Genomic DNA, 21,733 nt, shown 5'->3' with positions numbered 1-21,733 from the left:
CGCGAAAGTCGTTCGCGATCGAGATGCATGAGATAGAAAAGGATACGAATATATCTCTGTCCTTTTCTAACTCATGTTTCACGTTCGCGAAGCTATTCTGCTTAGGCCTTTAAGAATATAATGGAGAAAGGCCTTTATGGAGCATTTACACCTTCGGTAGAAAATTTTCGTCACTTAGCATTTTTCGAACTACACTTATCTAATTGGTTGTCCAAAATCTGATTCATTGTGGACAACCAATCAGGTAAGTGTATTTCGGAAAATGCAAAGTGAAGAAAATTGTGGATTCTCCTAAAAGCACTTTTAATGGAACGGTCAAACCTCGCCTGCAGGAGCAGTTGCCAATGGCAACCGTGTAAGAGTAAGAGAGATGGAAAATCTTTTATCTCTCTTACTCTTACACGGTTGCCATGGGCAACTGCTCCTGCAGCCGAGGTGTGACCGCTCCATAATTCTCGAGAAAATTGTCACATTTGGGAGGTTACTCTCTAGAACTAGTTAACAAGTAAAGTGACTTACCCCTGGCTTTAAACCTATATCACATACGTAATATTTTATCAATTGCGTTTTGTACATCTTTTACACGAGTATTTCATGGCTCTTTTAAATTTAATTTATGCATGTGTATATAACATATACATATGTATATAAATGCATTCGTTTATACAGAAAGTATTATATTAATTGATCGCGAGGCTATTGTCAGTCTTACGGGAAAAAATTAAGATTGTGTAAAAATTTTATGTTTAAGTTTTGTCAATTGTTCGTTAGAAATTTAACAATGTCAATTTCAAAAAAGCCTGAAGTTGTTTTTATTTTGGGTGGTCCTGGCGCTGGTAAAGGTACACAATGTAAATACATTGTCGATAAGTACGGTTATGTTCATCTGTCAGCCGGTGATCTTTTACGTGAGGAACGTGTCAAACCAGGCTCTGAATTTGGTGATTTAATTGAAAATCACATGGTAAATGGTACAATTGTCCCCGTAGAAATAACATGTAGTCTATTGGATCGTGCTATGCAAAATTCCAATAATCCACATAAAAAATTTCTCATTGATGGATTTCCAAGAAATGCTGATAATTTACAAGGCTGGACTAAGGTGAGTTGACAAAAAAAGAAAAAAAAAATTTAATAAATACTAATTTTAGAATACACGAATTATTCGAGATAATTATTTTTTTTTTTAAATATTGTATTTTTTTAAACTGATTAGAGGAAAATTTTTTTTCAAAATTTAAATTTACGTGATGAGTGAATAAAAATTTGTATATTTTAATTTTAAATAAAGAAAATATTTTTCATTTTTGATAAAAAGTATTATTAGAAAATGGAAAATTTAATTGTTAACGGATCTTTTGTACACGTGACTAAGAGAGATGTAATAAAAAATAATGAACTTGAAAGATAAGAATCTAATGTCGTAATAATGATTTAATACACGTCGTATAAATGAATCTCATTCAACGTGAAATTTTCATTCAAAAAAAAATTTTTTTATTACTGAAATATTTTTTGTCGAAATTTTTACGAAAAAAAAACAATACGTATTGTTTTATTATTTTTTTTTAAATTACAAAAAATATATTTTTCTTTATTTTTTATAAAGATTTCAAAAAAATATCCTAAAAAGAATTTGGATTTTTTTATGAAAATCTCGCATGGAATGACCCAAATGGGGAATTATTTCTCAAACGTACCAGTAAAAAATTAAAAATTCTTCAATTGGATGGATAATTTGGTAAATTGTTGTCCTTTATGAAAGTAACAAATTCCTAAAATATTAAATCAATAAAAAAAATTTTTAGAAAGTGGTGGGGGTAGAAATTTTTAACACTAATTTTCAAATCTTTATAACGATGAAAAAAATTTTTTAGATTTTAATTTGTTGAAAAAGCAATGTTTTCGAGTTTTTTTTCATATACTTTTCAGGCCTCGGATTATACGCCTTTTTCGACTATTTCCAATTTTTTTTTTTCAAAAATACGACTTTTTTCGACTTATTTTAATAAAATGCGACTATTTCGACTTTTTTTTAAACATTTTTTAAAAAATTAAAAAAAAAATATATTTATTTTAGTATAAAATGCAGATCTTCTTCATATCTTCTTTATTTCAATTATTTAACAAAAATTCTTCACTAAATTAATTATTTTTAATAATTTTAATGAAATTCATCACAAATTTAATTATTTCAAATTATTTTTCAATTAAAATTTTTATAAAATTTAACAATTGTTTATAATTTAAAAAAATAACAAAAATAAAATTACCAAAAAATTTTAATTCAAAATCATGAATCAATTCAAAATCAAAGAAAATTCAATTATTTTCAAAATTTTCAATTCAAAATCTTTTAAAATTCAATTATTTTCCAAATTTTAAATTTAAAATCAGATAAAATTTAATTATTACCCAAAATTTCAATTCAAAATCAATTAAAATTCAATAATTATCCAAAATTTCAATTCAAAATTAATTATCAAAATTTTCAATCAAAAATCAACTAAAATTGAATTATTATCCAAAATTTCAATTATAATTCAATTATTATTTTCAAAAATTTGAATTTAAAAGCTTCTAAAATTTAATTATTATCAAAATTTTCAATAAAAAATCAACTAAAATTGAATTATTATCCAAAATTTCAATTATAATTCAATTATTTTCAAAAATTTGAATTTAAAAGCTTCTAAAGTTTAATTATTTATAAAATTTTCCATCGAAAATTTTTTGAAATTTGACAATTTCAATTATTATTACTCTAAGGAAATTAAATTATTTTTAACTGTTCTTATAATATTCTTTGAAAATTCAACTATCTGAAACCATTTTTCAATGAAAAATGTTTTTCAAATTATTGTATTTTTGTCCGCAATTTCTAATAAATTTTTTAGTAAAATCATCAAAAAATTTTAATTAAAAATCACTTGAAGTTTAATTAATTTTAAAAATATCAATTGTAAATCTTTGAAAATTCAATTACATTTAATAAATATTTATTTTAGTATAAAATGCAGATCTTCTTCAAATCTTCTTTATTTCAATAATTTAACAAAAATTGTTCACTAAATTAATTATTTTTAATATAATTTAAAAAATGTTATCTGAAATTATTTGTTAAATTATTTTTAGTTCTGTAAAATTTAATTATTGTCTGAAAATTAACAAAATCTTTTAAAATTCAATTACCTATATCTAAAAATTTCAACTTTAACTATTCCAAAAGTATTATTATTTAAAAAAAAAATTTTATTTAAAAATCTTTAAAATATTTTTGTTAAAATAAAAAAAATCCATATTCTCGACTTTCTTTGGAATATAAATCGACTAAAACGACTTTTTTTTTGCCTTTAAGTCGATCCGAGGCCTGACTTTTTAATGCAAAAAAAAAATTTTTTTTCGAAAAAAAAAAATTTAACTCGTTCTTTTTTCAAAATTACCCCTTTTATTTTTTCGAGAATAGTGAATAATGTCTAAAATTAATTTATTAGAATTTTTACACGTAAAGAAAATAAATTTTCAATTTTTTATAAAAGTATTTTCAAAAATTTGTAAAATTATTTTCAAGTCGTGGAAAATATGGTAAAAATCGAAATTTCCAAAATATAAGAAATATTAATTATATAATAATAAAATGCTTGGTCTGTCCTTCTGTCCTAACATGAAGTTGTCCTTTTCTGATTTCACGTGTTTTTTTGAATAGTACAAGATATTAATTTGAAAAAAATTTATTTTTAAAAATTAATTTTTAAAGTACCAGGGGCCAACGAATACCTATTGAATATTAATTATAAAAACACAGGCCTCGAATCAACTTAAAGACACAAAAAGTCGTTTTAGTCGATTTATATTTCAAAAAAAGTGGATTTGTTTTTTATTTTAACAAAAATATTTTACAGATTTTTAAATAAAAAAATTTTTTTTTTTTAATAATAATCCTTTTCGAAGGGTTAAAGTTGAAATTTTTAGAAATAATTAAATTTCAAAAGATATTGTTAATTTTCAAACAATTATTAAATTTTACAGAACTAAAAATAATTTATCAAACAATTTTTGAAAAACATTTTTTAAATTTAATTGAATTTTCAGAGATTTAAAATTGAGATTTTTGAAATTAATTGAAACTTTAAGTGATTTTTAATTAAAATTTTAGATGATTTCACTAAAAACTTATTAGAAAATGCGGACAAAATACAATAATTTGAAAATCATTTTTAATTGAAAAATGGTTTTAGATAGTTGAATTTTCAAAGAATATTATTAAAATAGTTAAAAATAATTGAATTTCCTTAAAGTTATAATTGAAATTATTAAATTTCAAAAAAAAAATTTTCGATGGAAAATTTTAGAAATAATTAAATTTTAGATGCTTTTAAATTCAAATTATTGAAAATTCAATTAATTTTGAATTCAAATTTTCGAGAATAATTAAATTTTATTTGATTTTAAATTTGGATAATAATTGAATTTCAGTTCATTTTGAATTGAAAATTTTGGGAAATAATTGAATTTTAATTGAAATTTTGGATAATAATTTAATTTAAGTTCATTTTTGATTGAAAATTTGGATAATTAATTTTGAATAGAAATTTTAGAAAATAATTGAATTTTATTTTATTTTAAATTGAAAACTTGGTAAATAATTAAATTTTAAATTGAAAATTTTGGATAATTATTAAATTTTAATTGATTTTGAATTAAAATTTCGGGTAATAATTGAATTTTATTGTGATATTTTTTTTTTTAAATTATAAACAATTGTTAAATTTCATAAAAATTTTAATAGAAAAATAATTTTGATATAATTGAATTTGTGATGTATTTATAATTAAAATTATTAAAAATAATTAATTTAGTGAAGAATCATTTTAGTTCAAAATTTGTTAAATAATTGAATTGAAGAGGATCTGAAGAAGATCTACATTTTATACTAAAAAAATGTATTTTATTTACATTTTTTTTCAAATGTAAAAAAAATGTCGCATTTTATTAAAATAAGTCGATAAAAGTCGTATTTTTGAAAAAAGTCGGAAAAAGTCGTATAATCCGAGGCCTGTAAATAAATAATTTTCATTATTATCATTTAATATGTAATAATAATCTAATAAATTAAATTATTATTAATAATATTAATCTTTAATTTCTTTATAACAAATAATTAAATACTGAATTTGGCGCGCTTGCGCGCGTTTAATTTTGCTAGTATTTAATAAACTTTTACGAAATTTACAATAATTATATTTTCCTACGAAAATACTTTTATAAAATTTGTTATTTAGACAATTAAAACGAATTTTTATTAGCTAGAATTTTATTGATTAAAATTTTCTTTTACATGAATTTTTTTTTTTTTTTTTTTTGTTCGAATTAACTTCCGTCCGTAAGTTTTGAGCGCAAATTTTAAAATTAACCAATAAGAAATTTTGCCGCATGGTTCATTTAACAATGGATTTGCAAAAAATATGTAAAAATCATGATACAAAAATTTATTTATATTTTTTTTAATTTTCTCGTCCCATTTTTTATATTTACATAATTTATTTGAGAAAATCTCAGTTTTTGAATGAAAATGACAAAAAAAAAATTTTTTAAAGTGTAAAGTACAAGTTTTTTCTAAATACAATATTTTATGTATTTGACTAAAAATATAAATTATTATTATTTTTTATAGTATTTTTTAAAAATTAGGTAAGTTATTTATTCTTTTTTTTTTTTGAAGTTTAGTTACAAAAATATTTAAAACCTGTTAAAAATATGTATCGATATAATATGTATGGGCAAATAAATAATAAAGTTGAATTTATTTTATTTTTAGACGATGGAGAACAAAGTAGATCTAAAAGGAGTTTTCTTTTTTGATTGTAATAAGGAAACGTGTTTGAATCGTTGTCTAAATCGTGGCGCAGAAGGAAGTGGACGAAGTGACGATAATTTGGATACATTAAAAAAACGTTTGGATAATTATGTTATAGACACTGTTCCAATTATAGAACATTATGAACGTGAGGGACTCGTTTATAAATTTGATTCAATGAAAGAACCTGAAAAAGTCTTTGAAGACGTTGAAAAAATAATTTCAAAAATTGGCTGGCAATAAAAAAATGTCTGCTATAGCAATATAGAAAATATTATTTCGTGTTTCAATTTTTACATTATTTTATAAAACACTGAAAAAAAATTCCGACCGATTCTCATTTTTAATAACAATAAGACGAATTCGTTTAAAAAAAAATGAGAGACATTAAATTTCAAGTATAACTAAATTTTTTTTTTGATTTTTTACAATATATATGACAATAAAAGAAAGCATTTTTTTTCAAATTTAAGAAAATTGCGTAAAAATTGAGTTTTTGATTAATATTTCTTTTCTTTTTTTTAACAAACATTCCTGGGGAGAAATATTTTTTACTTTGTAAGATTATCACTTTATTTTCTTTTTAATTTTCACCTATATATTTTAGATGAAAAAAGAAATGAGATATTGTAAAAAAAAAATAGCAGCGAGATTTAGATAGTAATTCAATTTATCTTTAAAATTTAACAATTTTTAATTTTATTTGCAGGCATAATAAAAAAAAATTTTTTAATGACAAAAAAGAAGCAACACATTCTATACATGTTGATAAAAAAAAAATAATTTTAGGAAAATGTAAATAATATTGCAAACAGTTTAAATAATTTTAAGATTTGATTTATACAATAGCAAATTTTTGTCATTAATAATATAAAAATTAAAAACGTATTATTAAATAATTGAAAAACTGAATAAAAACATTAATGTGATAAACAAAAAACTGAATGTTTTTATTTCTACCTTTTTTTTCAACACTCATTAAGAATATAATGAAATAATTAACCAGTACTCGATCCGACTTTGTAACGAGCAGTTGACAATTAGAGTTTTTTAAATTTAAGTAATAATAATAATTAATGTAATATGGAGTTTATTTCATGTGGAGTGACTGAATTTTATATAATAATTAACAATTGACTTTCTTTCGTCATAAAAATAATAAAAATATATAGAAGTATTGGGTTACTATTGTGAATTTATAATTATTAATAAACAAGTAAAATGAATTGTGAACTTAGTTACAAACAATAAAAAAAAAATAAATAAATTTATATTTATACAACATAATAAATTATATTTTTACAGTGATTTCAGTTTTTGTGTTAAAGAAGTTATGAACTGGGCAAGAAAAATGTATTGTATTCTTTTTCTTTGTTATTGTGATATTTAATTGAAATTATCTTTTTACTAATTTGATAAGTAAACTTTTGAGATTATTGACTTGATCTATACGCAAAGATCTATTTATTAATAGGAAATTAAAACTAAAACTGTTTAAAAAGTTAGAAATTTATTTTTGATTTTTCAATTCTTAATAACATATTAGAAAATTAATTTGGAATTGATAAAGAAAGAGTTTTAAAAAACTTGCATTTTAACCTTTAAATGCGTTTTTTGTGAACTATTGAGGATTATCGTACAAAATTGAGTAATATAAAAATTTTATATTCTCAATTAAAAATTGAGGATTAGTATTAAAATTATTATCATTATACAAATTAAGAATTATCATACAAAATTGAGAATAGTCATAAAAATTGAGGATTAGTACACAAATTTAATATCATCATACATAAATGAGAATTATCATAAAAATTGAGGATTATCATATAAAATTGAAAATTATCATAAAAATTGAGGATTATCATACAAAAATGAAAATTATTACGAAAATTGATGATTATCATTAAAAATTGAGAATTTGTACGAAAATTTGTTATCATCATAAAAATGGAGGATTATCATACAAAATTGAGAATTATCATAAAATTGATGATTGTCATTAAAATTTGAGGATTTGTACAAAAATTTATTATCATCAAACAAATGGAGGATTATCATATTAAACTGATAATTATCATAAAAATTGATGATCGTCATTATAAATTGAGGATTAGTACAAAAATTTATTATCATCATATAAATTGAAGATTTTCATACAAAATTGAGAATTATCATAAAAAATTTTTATTTAATTAATTAATTAATTATATATGTTGTATTTTCACAAATTCGGTCTTGCGAATCTCTCAAATTTTTCTTGGAAGTCAACAAACATAAAATATTGTTAAAAATATATATATATACAAAATAATACATTTAAAATTAATAAATAAATTTTATGATTCGTTCAAACTTTTATGTTATTAAATTACAAAAAATTAACAAGCGCGGGGCCGATCTCCTAATATAAATAAAAAAAAGTAATGAACCAGAATCTATGAAAAATATGTTATAAAAGGGGTATATAAAGATAGATAAAAGTAATAATTTAACTCTATCAAAATAGCATATGATCATAAATAGAAATCTAAACCCGCAGTTTTGGTCCCTAGAGAAAGGCTACATTTATGAAAATGAGAAGAGACTATTAAGGGAAATGAAATCACTTAGGGTTTGATATATAATTAGGTTATGAGAAACCACGTGCCTTTATTAGTGGATCGAGGGCGAAAAGTAACGAAAAAAAAAAAAATTGAAATATTGTCTCTTTTCTTCTATATCTCATAATTATTACACTATTAATAATATCTATGATAGGTTTTTTGCATGGAAATAAATAAAGCTCCTCATAAAAGTCACTTTAATTTTTTTTTCCGATTTTAAAATGACGCGAGGCCACTAAAAGAAATTTTTCAGAATTACTCAAACAGATCACTGCAAAAATATTTATTCCTAATGTGATCAAAATAAATTTTTCTTAAATTATTAGATCAAATTTTTTTTTTCTTAAAATTATAAAACCATTGATATTTTCTAATATATAGTTTTAAACAAAACTTTTTTGTTGTGTTCTAGTTGATTAATTTTAAAACAGGAATTTTTTATCTTGCAATATAATGTTCAAAAATAATTTCAAAAATTTTTTTTTGTTAACATTTTTTAAATAAAAAAATGTTTTAAATGGGTCAATCCATTATATTTCGACTGAAGTGGTCGCTGACTAATTTTTAAAAATTATAATACTTTGCAGGAATGATTTTGAAGTTATCAAGATCACGAAATGAAAAGAATTTTATTAAAATTTTAATTATTTATTGCAAAATATGACTTTAAAGTATATGAGGTGCTGAAAACTGTCAATTTTTTAGCCATTAGAAAATATGCAAAAATACGTAGAATTTACCATAAAAATAAAAAATTTTTTTTTGTAATTTACTAAGAATGAATAAATTTATCATTATCAATTGATGTAATTATTTAAATATGTGAAATAATATATAAAATATGATTTTCAAGTTCGCCTGTCAAATAACCTAAATTTGCAAATTTCATCTATTAAATGTGAGAAAGAGAAGTCATTAAATTGAAAAAAACCTTACCAAATATAAAGTACCTGTGACTAACTTTTAGTTTTTCTTAGCACTTTTTTTATTTTTTCTTCATAAATGTGAAATAAAAAGCAATAAAAATTGGCACTTTGCTTATTTTCACTATTTTCAAATGTAAATAACTTTCTTGGAGAAAACTGCAAAATTACAAAACTTGGGCAATATCTAATTGATCACTAACTACACACACTGGAAAAAAATTCGCTTTGGTCCCGAAGATACTTTTTGAGATAATTATGTTTAAATTTTTCACAATTTTTATCAGGTTAATGCATGTGATTTTTATAAAATTGAGTTTAGTTCAAAATGTTTAACCAATAAAACCTAACTTCGTCCTTAAAAAACTACATGTATTAACCTGATAAAAATTGTGAAAAGTTTAAACTTAATTATCTCAAAAAGTATCTTCGGGACCAAAGCGAATTTTTTTCCAGTGTGTGTAGTTAGTGATCAATTAGATATTGCCCAAGTTTTGTAATTTTTCAGTTTTCTCCAAGAAAGTTATTTACATTTGAAAATAGTGAAAATAAGCAAAGTGCCAATTTTTATTGCTTTTTATTTCACATTTATGAAGAAAAAAGGAAAAAAGTGCTAAGAAAAACTAAAAGTTAGTCACAGGTACTTTATATTTGGTAAGGTTTTTTTCAATTTAATGACTTCTCTTTCTCACATTTAATAGATGAAATTTGCAAATTTAGGTTATTTGACAGGCGAACTTGAAAATCATATTTTATATATTATTTCACATATTTAAATAATTACATCAATTGATAATGATAAATTTATTCATTCTTAGTAAATTACAAAAAAATTTTTTTATTTTTATGGTAAATTCTACGTATTTTTGCATATTTTCTAATGGCTAAAAAATTGACAGTTTTCAGCACCTCATATACTTTAAATTCATATTTTGCAATAAATAATTAAAATTTTATTAAAATTCTTTTCATTTCGTGATCTTGATAACTTCAAAATCATTCCTGCAAAGTATTATAATTTTTAAAAATTAGTCAGCGACCACTTCATTCGAAATATAATGGATTGACCCAAATATAAAAATTCAATCATAAAAAAAAATTAATTTTGAATATTTTTTTTTTAAGTGATGAGTTTAAAAATATTACATATATTATTATTATATAATAAGATAATAAAGAAGTACCATAAGAGTAATCATGATGACGGGTCACTTCACCACAAATGCAACTTATTATAATTGAATTGGTCTAACAATTGCACAACAAGCAACCCTCAAGACACCCCGTTGTGACACACGCATACTTATTTCCTTATATTGTCATATCAATTCCAGAGATTGCGGTTGAAACATCTGCGAGTCATCAACCAAGGACGCGTGTCTATTATACGACATTCTGTCTATAAAAAGTTAGTTTTTTCAAAATATATAAAAAAAAATTCTTAATTTTAAATAATTTATATAAATATGGTTGAAATAGAAACAAAACATTTTCCTCGTAGAAGTTAATAATTTTTAAATAAGAATAAAAAGGAAATTAAAACTAAAACTGTTTAAAAAGTTAGAAATTTTTTTTTTGATTTTTCAATTATTAATAACACATTAGAAAATTAATTTTGAATTGATAATAAAAGAAGAAATTTTACAAAACTTGCATTTTAACCTTTAAATGCGATTTTTGTGAACTATTGAGGATTACCATACAAAATTGAGAATTATTATAAAAATTGATGATCGTCATTAAAAATTAAGGATTAGTACAAAAATTTATTATCATCATATAAATTGAAGATTTTCATACAAAATTGAGAATTATCATAAAATTTTTTTATTCTCAATTAAAAATTGAGGATTATAACAAGAATTGATTTTTATTATACAAATTGAGGATTATCGTACAAAATTGAGAATTATAAAAATTTTATATTTTCAATTAAAAATTGAGGATTAGTATTAAAATTATTATCATTATACAAATTGAGAATAATCATAAAAAATTGAGGATTAGTACACAAATTTAATATCATAATCATACAAAAATGAGAATTATCATAAAAATTGATGATTGTCATTAAAAATTGAGGATTACTATAAAAATTTATTATCATTATACAAATTGAGGATTATCATCCAAAAATGAGAATTATAAAAATTTATAATTCATGTTATAAATTAAGGATTAGTATTAAAATTATTATCATCATACAAATTGAGGATTAGTACATAAATTTATTATTTATCGTACAAATTGAGGATTATCTTACAAAATTGAAAATTATCGTAAAAATTGAGGATTAGTACAAAAATTTATTATCATCATACAAATTGAGGATTATCTTACAAAAATGAAAATTATTTAAAAAATTGATGATTATCATTAAAAATTAAGGATTATTGTACAAAATTGAGGATTATCAAAAAAAATTGAGAATTATCATAAAAATTGATGATTAGTACAAAAATTTATTATTATCATACAAATTGAGGATTATTCTACAGAACTGAAAATTATTACGAAAATTGATGATTATCATTAAAAATTGAGAATTTGTACGAAAATTTGTTATCATCATAAAAATGGAGGATTATCGTACAAAATTGAGAATTATCATAAAAATTGATGATTGTCATTAAAAATTGAGGATTAGTACAAAAATTTATTATCATTATACAAATTGAGGATTATCATTAAAAATGGAGAATTATAAGAATTTATAATTCATATTATAAATTAAGGATTAGTATTAAAATTATTATCATCAGACAAATTGAGGATTAGTACATAAATTTATTATTCATCGCACAAATTGAGAATTATCTTAAAAAATTGAAAATTATCGTTAAAATTGAGGGTAGTACAAAAATTGAGAATTATCATAAAAATTGAGGATTATTGTACACAACTGAAAATTATTACAAAAATTGATGATTATCATTAAAAATTGAGGATTTGTACGAAAATTTGTTATCATCATAAAAATGGAGGATTATCATAGAAAATTGGGAATTATTATAAAAATGAATATTGTCATTTAAAATTGAGGATTAGTACAAAAATTTATTATCATTATACGAATTGAGGAATATTGTAAAAAATTGAAAATTATTACGAAAATTGATGATTATCATTAAAAATTGAGAATTTGTAGGAAAATTTGTTATCATCATAAAAATAGAGGATTATCATACAAAATTGAAAAGTATCATAAAAATTGATGATTGTCATTCAATATTAAGGATTAGTACAAAAATTTATTTTCATTATACAAATTGATGATTATCATTAAATTTTATGATAGTCATTAAAAATTAAGAATTAGTACAAAAATTTATTATCATCAAACAAATGGAGGATTATCATATAAAATTGATAATTATCATAAAAATTTGATGATCGTCATTATAAATTGAGGATTAGTTCAATAATTTATTATTATTATACAAATAATTAAAGATTATCATAAAAATGGAGAATTAGTATTTAAATTTATTATTTCACAGTAATTGAAAATCAAAATAAAAATTGTGAATTAACAGAATAAATTGATAATTGTTATTTATTTTAGTAAATGATAAATATTATTATTTTACTTGTAAATTAAATTTATCTATAAAAAACCACACATGAAAAAATGAAATAATTCTGTATCTATACACATAATAAATTTATACCAAAACTTTTGTAAATGATTTCTTGTATTAAAAAGTATCTTGTATTAAAAATTAATAAAATATATTAAAGGTACACACTTTTTCATTCCGTATAAGAATTCAATGTTAATTGTGGTCATTCGATTTTTGAATGATATAACGTTATATCTAAATATTAGGGGAAGTGAAATTTTTGTGTTATAATCGCGTGTGACCCAAAGTATCATGTTCTATTCTTAATAGGCGTGATATTTCAATTGAGAGTATCTTGTTCATGGTTTTTAAAACAGTAGGGGGATTTTATGAGCCTGTAACTGGCGCCGACCAACCCTCAAAGATCCTTTCACTGTCGACAGAATAGCGCCCCACACTTGTTGTATACGATATCTTTGTTCTTTGACTGCTTACGCGCAGCTTCTTCAAATTTCGATGGGAAAAGCTCTTGAAATCATGATATTTTCTATAAAAATATTCTTTTTCCAAAAAAAAAAAGAAGAATTTTTTTTGTCATAGATTATCATAAGTGGATTATTTTTCCCATGCTATATATTATCTGCGTATAAATATTCTTTGGACTATTGCTGTACTGTAAAGGATTAAAAAAAAATTTGTGTTTTGTATTTTTATCCAATTTTTCTCAAAGAAATTTTATATTGTAAAATATTAAAATATAATAATAATAATTAGTGCAAAAAATATGATAATCATAGTCAACAATATTTTTGGCAAAAGCATAAAAATTATCATCTACTGAAAAATTATGCAATATATGAAAGGTTTAAAAATTAATTTAAAGAAAATACAAATCGTTTATTGTGATATAAATTTTTATTGAGTAAATATAGTATAGTTACATAAATAGAAATTATTTAGTATTTTTAATTTTACATTGACAAACGTGTTTAATGTGTTATATAAATTTACAAACATCTACTTATTGTTACATTTACTATATTTATGACAAAAATTAAAACATAAAAATCTCGACAAATGGAGTTTTTTGGTAATTGGCTCTTTAACCTCTTCGAAAGTAAATTGTATATACTTTTTATTCATTTTTATTAGTATCTAATATAACCCTAATAATACAAGATATCTTGGGATAAATTGGTAATATCCCGCAGATATCCTAGGGATGTCCTATGGATATCAAAAGGATCTCTTAATGATATCCAAAAAATCGGTGGTTTGGATATCCTTTGGATATCCCATGGATATCCGAGGATATCCACAGGATATTTTCTGGATATCTCTATAGACTTTTATAAATTTCCTCCAGATATCCCATAGTTATCGTCAGGATATCCCACAGATATTTTCAGGATATTCTCAGTATATCTTCTGGATGTCAAGAAGATATTCTCAGGATACTGTTTTTAAAGTCATTATGAGACTACGAGTGAGAATATTCTGTGAGATATTAAATATCCCGTAAATATCCTAAGAATATCCCACGGACATCCTGAGGATATCCCATGGATATCCTGCGATATAATATCCAATAGATATTTTGTGGATATCTTATGGATGTCCTGTTGATGTCCCACAAACAGGCGGTTTGGATATCCCAAGATATCCTGGGGACCATTCTAGGATATCGACCATTGATATGGATATCTTTTTGTTATGAGGGAATTATTTATGAATTATTTTTATTAATAACTGAAAAGAATTAATAAATTTAGTTTCCTATGCAATAATACAGTAACAACAATACGAAAACGCAGCAAATATTTAATGATTACTGTGACAAAAGTTTTCATGGATAATGTGAAAATTTTTCCTTTGTAATTTCTTATTTTCTTTATCAATAAGAATTTTCTTACTCTTAATGTCATTTTGTACCAATAAGATGAGTATCTAAGAAATACAGTATTATTGTTTTAATAATGTTTAATTTTAATCCAATAATCATAATTAATTTATTAAAACAAAATACTTAAATAAGTAATTTTAAATAACAAGTTTTAAAGAAAGCTATATAACATATATTTCATAATTCATTACAAATTTAGTTATCTCTAATAAACTTACAGATATACGTCAACAATTAAACTATAATCCTTCAGTTTTTGTGCAGGAACACAGAGATGAATTAAACGACCAACAGTAAAAGGAATGTATTTTATTAAAATCTCCATTTCACTCTTATTAATTATAGTCTGTATAAAGTTTTTACTTGGTAAAAAAGTCCCTACATTTTTAATCTGATTTAAAATTTTTAAGCTAGTTTGATAAATTCTTTATAATTGTCTTAATAAAAATTAAAAAATATATACGGAAATTTTGAATTATTTTGCAGATTGCAAAACTTCTGTATTTTTACGTAAAATTTATTTTTGTTGCTAAAAAATGGAATGAAAATAAGAGAAGGAATTTTCTCCTCTAACATTATATATTATTTAATAAGATATATGCGTTGTTGCAAATTATCAATTAATTTAAGTCAGGTTGAATTTGACCTCTGTTATGAATTGAATGATAATTTTCATAATTTTTATCTGTATAATTATTTACCAAGTTATAAATTCGTATTATATTGTTTCTTTATATCTCGTTCAATCTTAAATTATATATTATTTATAACATATATGATATTTGAATTAAAACATACCATTGCGCCTAAAATTGTCATTGCTAATATAATATATCCGTAAGAGATTAACAAACACTTGGTGAAACATAAATCAAGTTTTTCGACAAACCTTTGGGAATAAAATTAATGTTAAATATTTAAACAAAAGAAATAATATCACTGGCGGTCAATTACGTAAATTTTTCCGGATTCCACATTCCGGATCCCACATTTCACATTCAGGATTCCACATTCCGGACCCCTCTTTTCACATTCCATATTCCGCATTCTACATTCCGTATTCCATTTTCAGAATGTGAGATGTGGAATCCGGAATGTGGAAAGTGGAATACGAAATTTGGAATATGGGATCCGGAATGTGTAATCCGGAATGTGAAAAGTAGAATCTGAAATGCAAAAGTGGAGTCTGGAATGTGGAATCCGAAATTTGAAAAGTGGAATACGGAATGAGGGATACGGAATGTGAGATCTGGAAAAAATTACGTAATTAACTCCCTCATAAATATATGTAATTTAGAAATTATACTAACTCAAGAATATTATTATGTAGCAAAATACAATAAACATTTTTTTGCATCCTCTCCTCATTGCTAATAACCTTAATTGTCCTTCTAATATTCATAATGTTTTCCGAGCGATACCTGTTAATAAAAAATTAATGTTTAACAAATGTATTTTCCATATGAGGAAAGCAGCGTTAACAACTCGAAACTTTACTGAATATTTATTAAAGTTCTAAGTGCAAACTACCGAATATTTAGTTGCAATATTTAGGTTTATTTATATTTAACAAGCATTTATTTTAAATGTTCTAAACATTTAATATTCAACTTTCTCTCAAAACCGTCTACTTTCCAGAGAAATCACTATGCGACATAGGGAAATATGGCGGAGATTTGGCTTCAATATACTGATAGGATATCCGGATGAGAAAGGAAATTAAAAAATTCCCTTGCGGATCGACGAAATCGAATGCGCCATGAATTTGTGGAACATTCGTGGAACATTCATTTTAAGTGCAAATATTGTAGAAAATTAGTGTAAAGTTTGGAAAAGTATTATTATTGAATTGAATAAATAAACTATATTTAGTGCTAACCAGATACATTTATTTAAATATTGTATTTACCACAAAACACGATACATTTCACAAGTATGTTGTATAAATGCAAATAGCACGATATCAATGATATTGATCGTAAGAATAGAAAAACAATCACAAATGAATGCATGTACATAAGAAGACCAGTAATAAACATTTCTGTCAAAAAAATAATATTCTAATTCCACTGTGTAAATTTTATGCCGTGTTTCATTTAATGTCAAAATAATGCTAACAATTTGTGGTATTAAAGTTATTGAACAAAAAAGAACCACACACAATGATAAGTAAACTATAAAATAAACATTACCAATAATTAAACAAATGTAAAATCATATATTTGAATATAATTTTTACTTACTGATAAAAATCAGATTTATATGTTTTGCTTCTTTAGTTAATTTTTTCAAAATACAAAATTCTTTCCTAGATTCAATGTCTTTAAAGTTTTCTAAAATTTTATCTAATAAAAATAGTACCTAAAATAGAAATTCAAATAGATATTAAAACATATAAGATATATCATTTTTTAAATACAATATTTATACTTACACCTCGTGTATTGATAATAAAACACACATATTTCATTGAACAATTAGCACACGCAGGAGATATTGAAAAGCAAATAATAAATTTTTGAATGTTATTCCTTGTTACAGAAAATAATCTTAGCTATAAATTAATTACATATTGATATGTTTTTATTTACATATAAATGTACTCAGCAAATTATTTCTTTTCACAGAAAATTAAAAGGAATTAAAATAAGCCGCAACGCTTATTATATTAATCCAATTTTGCTTATTTTAATCCATTTTGGTATTAAAATAAGCAAAATTGGATTAAAATAATAAGCGTTACAGCTTATTTTAATGCTTTTTAATTTTCTGTGTTATCATTTACTTTCTAGCATCTAAATTATGGCAAAGCTTTGTCTGTAAGAAATATTAAATTAAAATTATGAAATACTTACTATCGGTGTTTCAACCGATAGAAAAGAAATAATATAAAAAATCCGTAGCACACGATTTAAAATACGGCTTCTGCATGGCCACTTTCCAAAAGCCAACATACATAATTTGACAGTTTTCGGATATTCCATGTTCTGAAAAAGTAATACGAAAATGTTGCAAGAAATTTTTCAATATTATCATATAATTTCGATGCAAATAAATAATGAAACAACGTATTGCTGCGAAGGGAATTTTTGGGATTTTGTTTTTAAATATCGAAACAATTTCCATTCATGAAGGAGAAAATTTTTTTATTTGCAGATCTTGCTATTTTGTCTCATATACTGGGAACTTTATTAGACTTGCCGGAAATTTTTGTCGTGTCAAATTAAAAATTATTGAAATTACATATTTATTGAAATTTCAAAAAAGTACATTTTATAATAAACACAATTTTAATATCGAAAAATTTCTATTTAAAAATAGATTAATTAAGTTAATTAATTTAATTAATCAATTTAATCAATTTAATTAATTTAATTAATTTAATTCATTTAATTAATTAATTTAATTAATTAATTCAATTAACTAATTTAATTAATTAATTTAATTAATTAAATTTATTTTTTTCTATTTTGAATTTCTATTCAACTGAAGAGTGATAAAACAGATTTACTATAACATAACGAATTTTTAAATAATACAATTTCCAATTAACAAAATTGATATCTAGAAAAATTTAGGACTAATGATTATGGTCTTAAAATCATTAGTTAGAATTTTCATATTATTGAATTTCATTTGTCATAATTATTTTTGAGGGGAATTTTTATATGTTCGAATTAGTATTTTGCAGAATTTTCATCAAAACGATTTTCTATATTACACAATTTTCATGTAACCGAAAATTCACTTCACAGAATTTTTATTTAACATAATAAACAATCGATTTTGGCGAGATTTTGAAAATCAACCAATCAAATATTATCCATAAAATTGTGATTGGTTGATTTTAAAAATCGCGCTGAAATCGATTGTTTGTTCGGCCATTTGCAATTTCGGACAAATGAAAATTCTCTATCAATTATAGAAATTCTGTTAAATGATTTATCGGTTAGGTAAAAATTCTGTAGTATGAAAAATCTGTTATATGGAAATTATATCAAATAATAATTCGAACAAATGAAAATTTATCTGAAAGAATAAAATGAAAATTCTATGCAATGAAATTCTACCCAATAAAAATTCTTTAAAATGCCCTATTATGTTAAATGAAAATTCGGGCATATAAAAATTCTGACAAATAAAAATTCGAACAAATAAAAATTCTGTGAAGTAAATTTTTGGTTATGTAAAAATTCTGTATAATATAGAAAATCGTTTTGATGAAAATTCTACAAAATATACTAATTCGAACAAATAAAAATTCGGCTTAAAAATAATTATGACAAATGAAATTCCATAAAATATGAAAATTCTAACTGATGCTTTTTAGAACATATAATCGATCGTCGGAAAAATTTTCATAAAAAAATTTTTTATTTATTTTGTTAATAAAAATACTTTTTTTTTGTATAAAGTAGACAATATACCGATATGACTGATAAAGAAATTCTAAGTTTCTATGCTTTCTTTCATAGACACTCTGATATTCTGCTGATTTAATAAATTTACATACAGATCTGTATAGACAATGTATATTAAAATCGTTTACTTAGAAAGACATATGCATTATTAATAAAGTTACTAGAAACATTTTTGTTCACGGGGAAAGACAGTGTTTCATTTAATAGGAAATTATGTTTCCCTTTATCATATATATTCTAAGAACAAAGTTCCTTTCTGTTGCATAATAAATAGTGATAAAAGGATGTGACTGTTACAAAGTCACGACTTGCGCAGTCGTTAGTTGTTATAAGATTTAAGTTTTAGTATCGGCTCAACATTCAATCAGAATTAAAGTAACAAATTTTCAAGAATGCAATCCCAGTAAAAAAAAAAGTATAGACAGTAAGGAAAAAGTATAGACTCATAGCTTAGTGGCTATACCGTTCGGCATGTAATGACGGTATAGAGACGTTACGGTGTATACTTTTTTCTTACCGTGAATACGGTTCACCTGGATTGTTTGAATTGATGTGTATTAACGCGATTTGACATTGTCAATGAAAAAGCCGATTGTTTTGAAGTGTAATAATGCCGATTACGAGGAGGAGCGACGAAATTTTATCTAAAAGTTAAAAAGGTAAATGTGACAGGCACGAAACCTGCGAGAGTTGTTACCACTGGATTGAGGAAATGCATCATTACTGACAAAAAGTATTCGACAGAAACTTACCGACAGAAAGTTACTAGGAAGAGCGGCAAATTCAAATGGTCAAATTAAATTCGAATGAATATATACATAATTTAATGTAGTTTTTTTATTTTAAATCAAGTATAGTATTTTAAATAATTAAATACCGATATTAAATAATTAATGTTTATTATAAAAATTGACATATAGACATGAAAATTTTTTCATTTTTAGCATTTAAATCTGTGAAATAATGAAATATTGTAATTTTATTTTTTAATTTCATAAAATTTTTATTTTTTATTAATTATTAATAATTAAATTTTTTTCATAAAAATAAAAATGTACTGCAAAGAATATGTTTTATGCATTGAAAAATAAAAATTTGTTAAAATATATTATTTCTATATTTTGTAAATAAAGTTATTTATTAAAATAATTTTTTTATTTATAAAATTGAAATAGATTAAAAAATTAATGTTTTAAATTAAAAATTTGTTATTTGAATTAATATATGTAATTAACTATTATGAAAATTAATTAGTCGTTAAATTTTTTTTTTTTTTAATAATAACTAATCTTTTTTTACCTATAAACAAATTTAATTTTATTTTGAACAAAATTATATTTTTAATGATAAAAACTTTGTTATTTTACATAGAGACGAATAATATTATACTTTTTTTATTTGTGAGTGAGAAGTGACCAAAACCAAATAATTGTAAATCATCGTAAAAATATTTTAAAAGGGATAGAAACAAAACAATACATTTTAAAATTATACAACACAAGAATACTCGCAAATGCGATTGTAAAACGAAAAGTACGAAAGTAATATAATTTTAGGTTTATTACGTCCTGCAGCCGTTAGGTGGCAGAAGCATGCAGGGAGCACAATGTCGCAGCTGTCATTATATTACTTTCGTACTTTTCGTTTTACAATCGCATTTTTGTATAGATTTACACAATCTTTCGGATTTAAGAAATTTATAAGATAAGGATCCTTGGTATTTTTTCCGATTTTGAAAAAAGTGTCCGCGTTTTGAGAAAAAAGTATTTTAAACTCAATGTTTATCATTTTCACGTTCAGTGCCGTTTTTATAGGGCGATTATTGAATGCCAAAGAATTTCAGAGACCGTTCGACACTCTTAAACGATATTTTTTTATTTGTGAATTTCTTTTATATTTAAACGCATTCTTTTATCCTACAATAATTTTTAATGCTTATAATTTGTTTCATACGCGTATATGCGATTTGCGAGTATTCTTGTGTTGTATAATTTTAAAATGTATTATTTGTTTCTATCCCTTTTAAAATATTTTTACGATGATTTACAATTATTTGGTTTTGGTCACTTCTCACTCACAAATAAAAAAAGTATAATATTATTCGTCTCTATGTAAAATAACAAAGTTTTTATCATTAAAAATATAATTTTGTTCAAAATAAAATTAAATTTGTTTATAGGTAAAAAAAGATTAGTTATTATTAAAAAAAAAAAAAAATTTAACGACTAATTAATTTTCATAATAGTTAATTACATATATTAATTCAAATAAAAAATTTTTAATTTAAAACATTAATTTTTTAATCTATTTCAATTTTATAAATAAAAAAATTATTTTAATAAATAACTTTATTTACAAAATATAGAAATAATATATTTTAACAAATTTTTATTTTTCAATGCATAAAACATATTCTTTGCAGTACATTTTTATTTTTATGAAAAAAATTTAATTATTAAT

General features: G+C 22.6%; 2 protein-coding genes across 3 annotated transcripts; one reads left to right on the top strand and one right to left on the bottom strand.

Annotated features, from left to right (window-relative positions):
- Positions 1 to 568: 568 nt before the first annotated feature.
- On the top strand, positions 569 to 6,134 carry LOC127286740 (UMP-CMP kinase). Its single transcript, XM_051313309.1, has 2 exons — positions 569 to 1,102; positions 5,819 to 6,134. The coding sequence occupies exons 1-2, from the start codon at positions 743 to 745 to the stop codon at positions 6,098 to 6,100; spliced, it is 642 nt and encodes a 213-aa protein (XP_051169266.1). The 5' UTR covers positions 569 to 742; the 3' UTR covers positions 6,101 to 6,134.
- Positions 6,135 to 15,382: 9,248 nt separating this feature from the next.
- Positions 15,383 to 19,955, bottom strand: LOC127286743 (uncharacterized). 2 transcript variants are annotated; one of them, XR_007843784.1, is made up of 6 exons: positions 19,807 to 19,955; positions 17,708 to 17,839; positions 17,287 to 17,406; positions 17,096 to 17,213; positions 16,163 to 16,273; positions 15,383 to 15,741 (listed from the first exon to the last, which is right to left on the bottom strand). XR_007843784.1 is itself a non-coding variant. In XM_051313314.1 (5 exons), the coding sequence occupies exons 2-5, from the start codon at positions 17,834 to 17,836 to the stop codon at positions 16,251 to 16,253; spliced, it is 390 nt and encodes a 129-aa protein (XP_051169271.1). In that variant the 5' UTR covers positions 17,837 to 17,839; positions 19,807 to 19,955; the 3' UTR covers positions 16,027 to 16,250. The 2 variants fall into 2 exon arrangements, 1 of the variants encoding a protein (XP_051169271.1); XM_051313314.1 differs by lacking the exon at positions 15,383 to 15,741 and having other exon boundaries at positions 16,027 to 16,273.
- Between the last annotated feature and the right edge of the window lie 1,778 nt (positions 19,956 to 21,733).

Source organism: Leptopilina boulardi, unplaced genomic scaffold (genome assembly GCF_019393585.1).
Source record: "Leptopilina boulardi isolate dan_hultmark-lab unplaced genomic scaffold, ZJU_Lbou_2.1 LbouV2_362, whole genome shotgun sequence".
Taxonomy (NCBI): Eukaryota; Metazoa; Arthropoda; class Insecta; order Hymenoptera; family Figitidae; genus Leptopilina; species Leptopilina boulardi.
The sequence above is the reverse complement of the archived record's forward strand: the minus strand, read 5'-3'. Positions and strand labels throughout refer to the sequence as shown.

Coding starts and splice junctions, on each gene's coding strand:
- LOC127286740 (XM_051313309.1), top strand. CDS start 743: ATGTTTAAGTTTTGTCAATTGTTCGTTAGAAATTTAACAATGTCAATT. Junction 1,103..5,818: donor ATTTACAAGGCTGGACTAAG/GTGAGTTGACAA, acceptor TTTTATTTTTAG/ACGATGGAGAACAAAGTAGA.
- LOC127286743 (XM_051313314.1), bottom strand. CDS start 17,836: ATGGAATATCCGAAAACTGTCAAATTATGTATGTTGGCTTTTGGAAAG. Junction 17,214..17,286: donor TTATTATCAATACACGAGGT/GTAAGTATAAAT, acceptor TTTCTATTTTAG/GTACTATTTTTATTAGATAA. Junction 16,274..17,095: donor TATAAATCTGATTTTTATCA/GTAAGTAAAAAT, acceptor TTTTATTAACAG/GTATCGCTCGGAAAACATTA.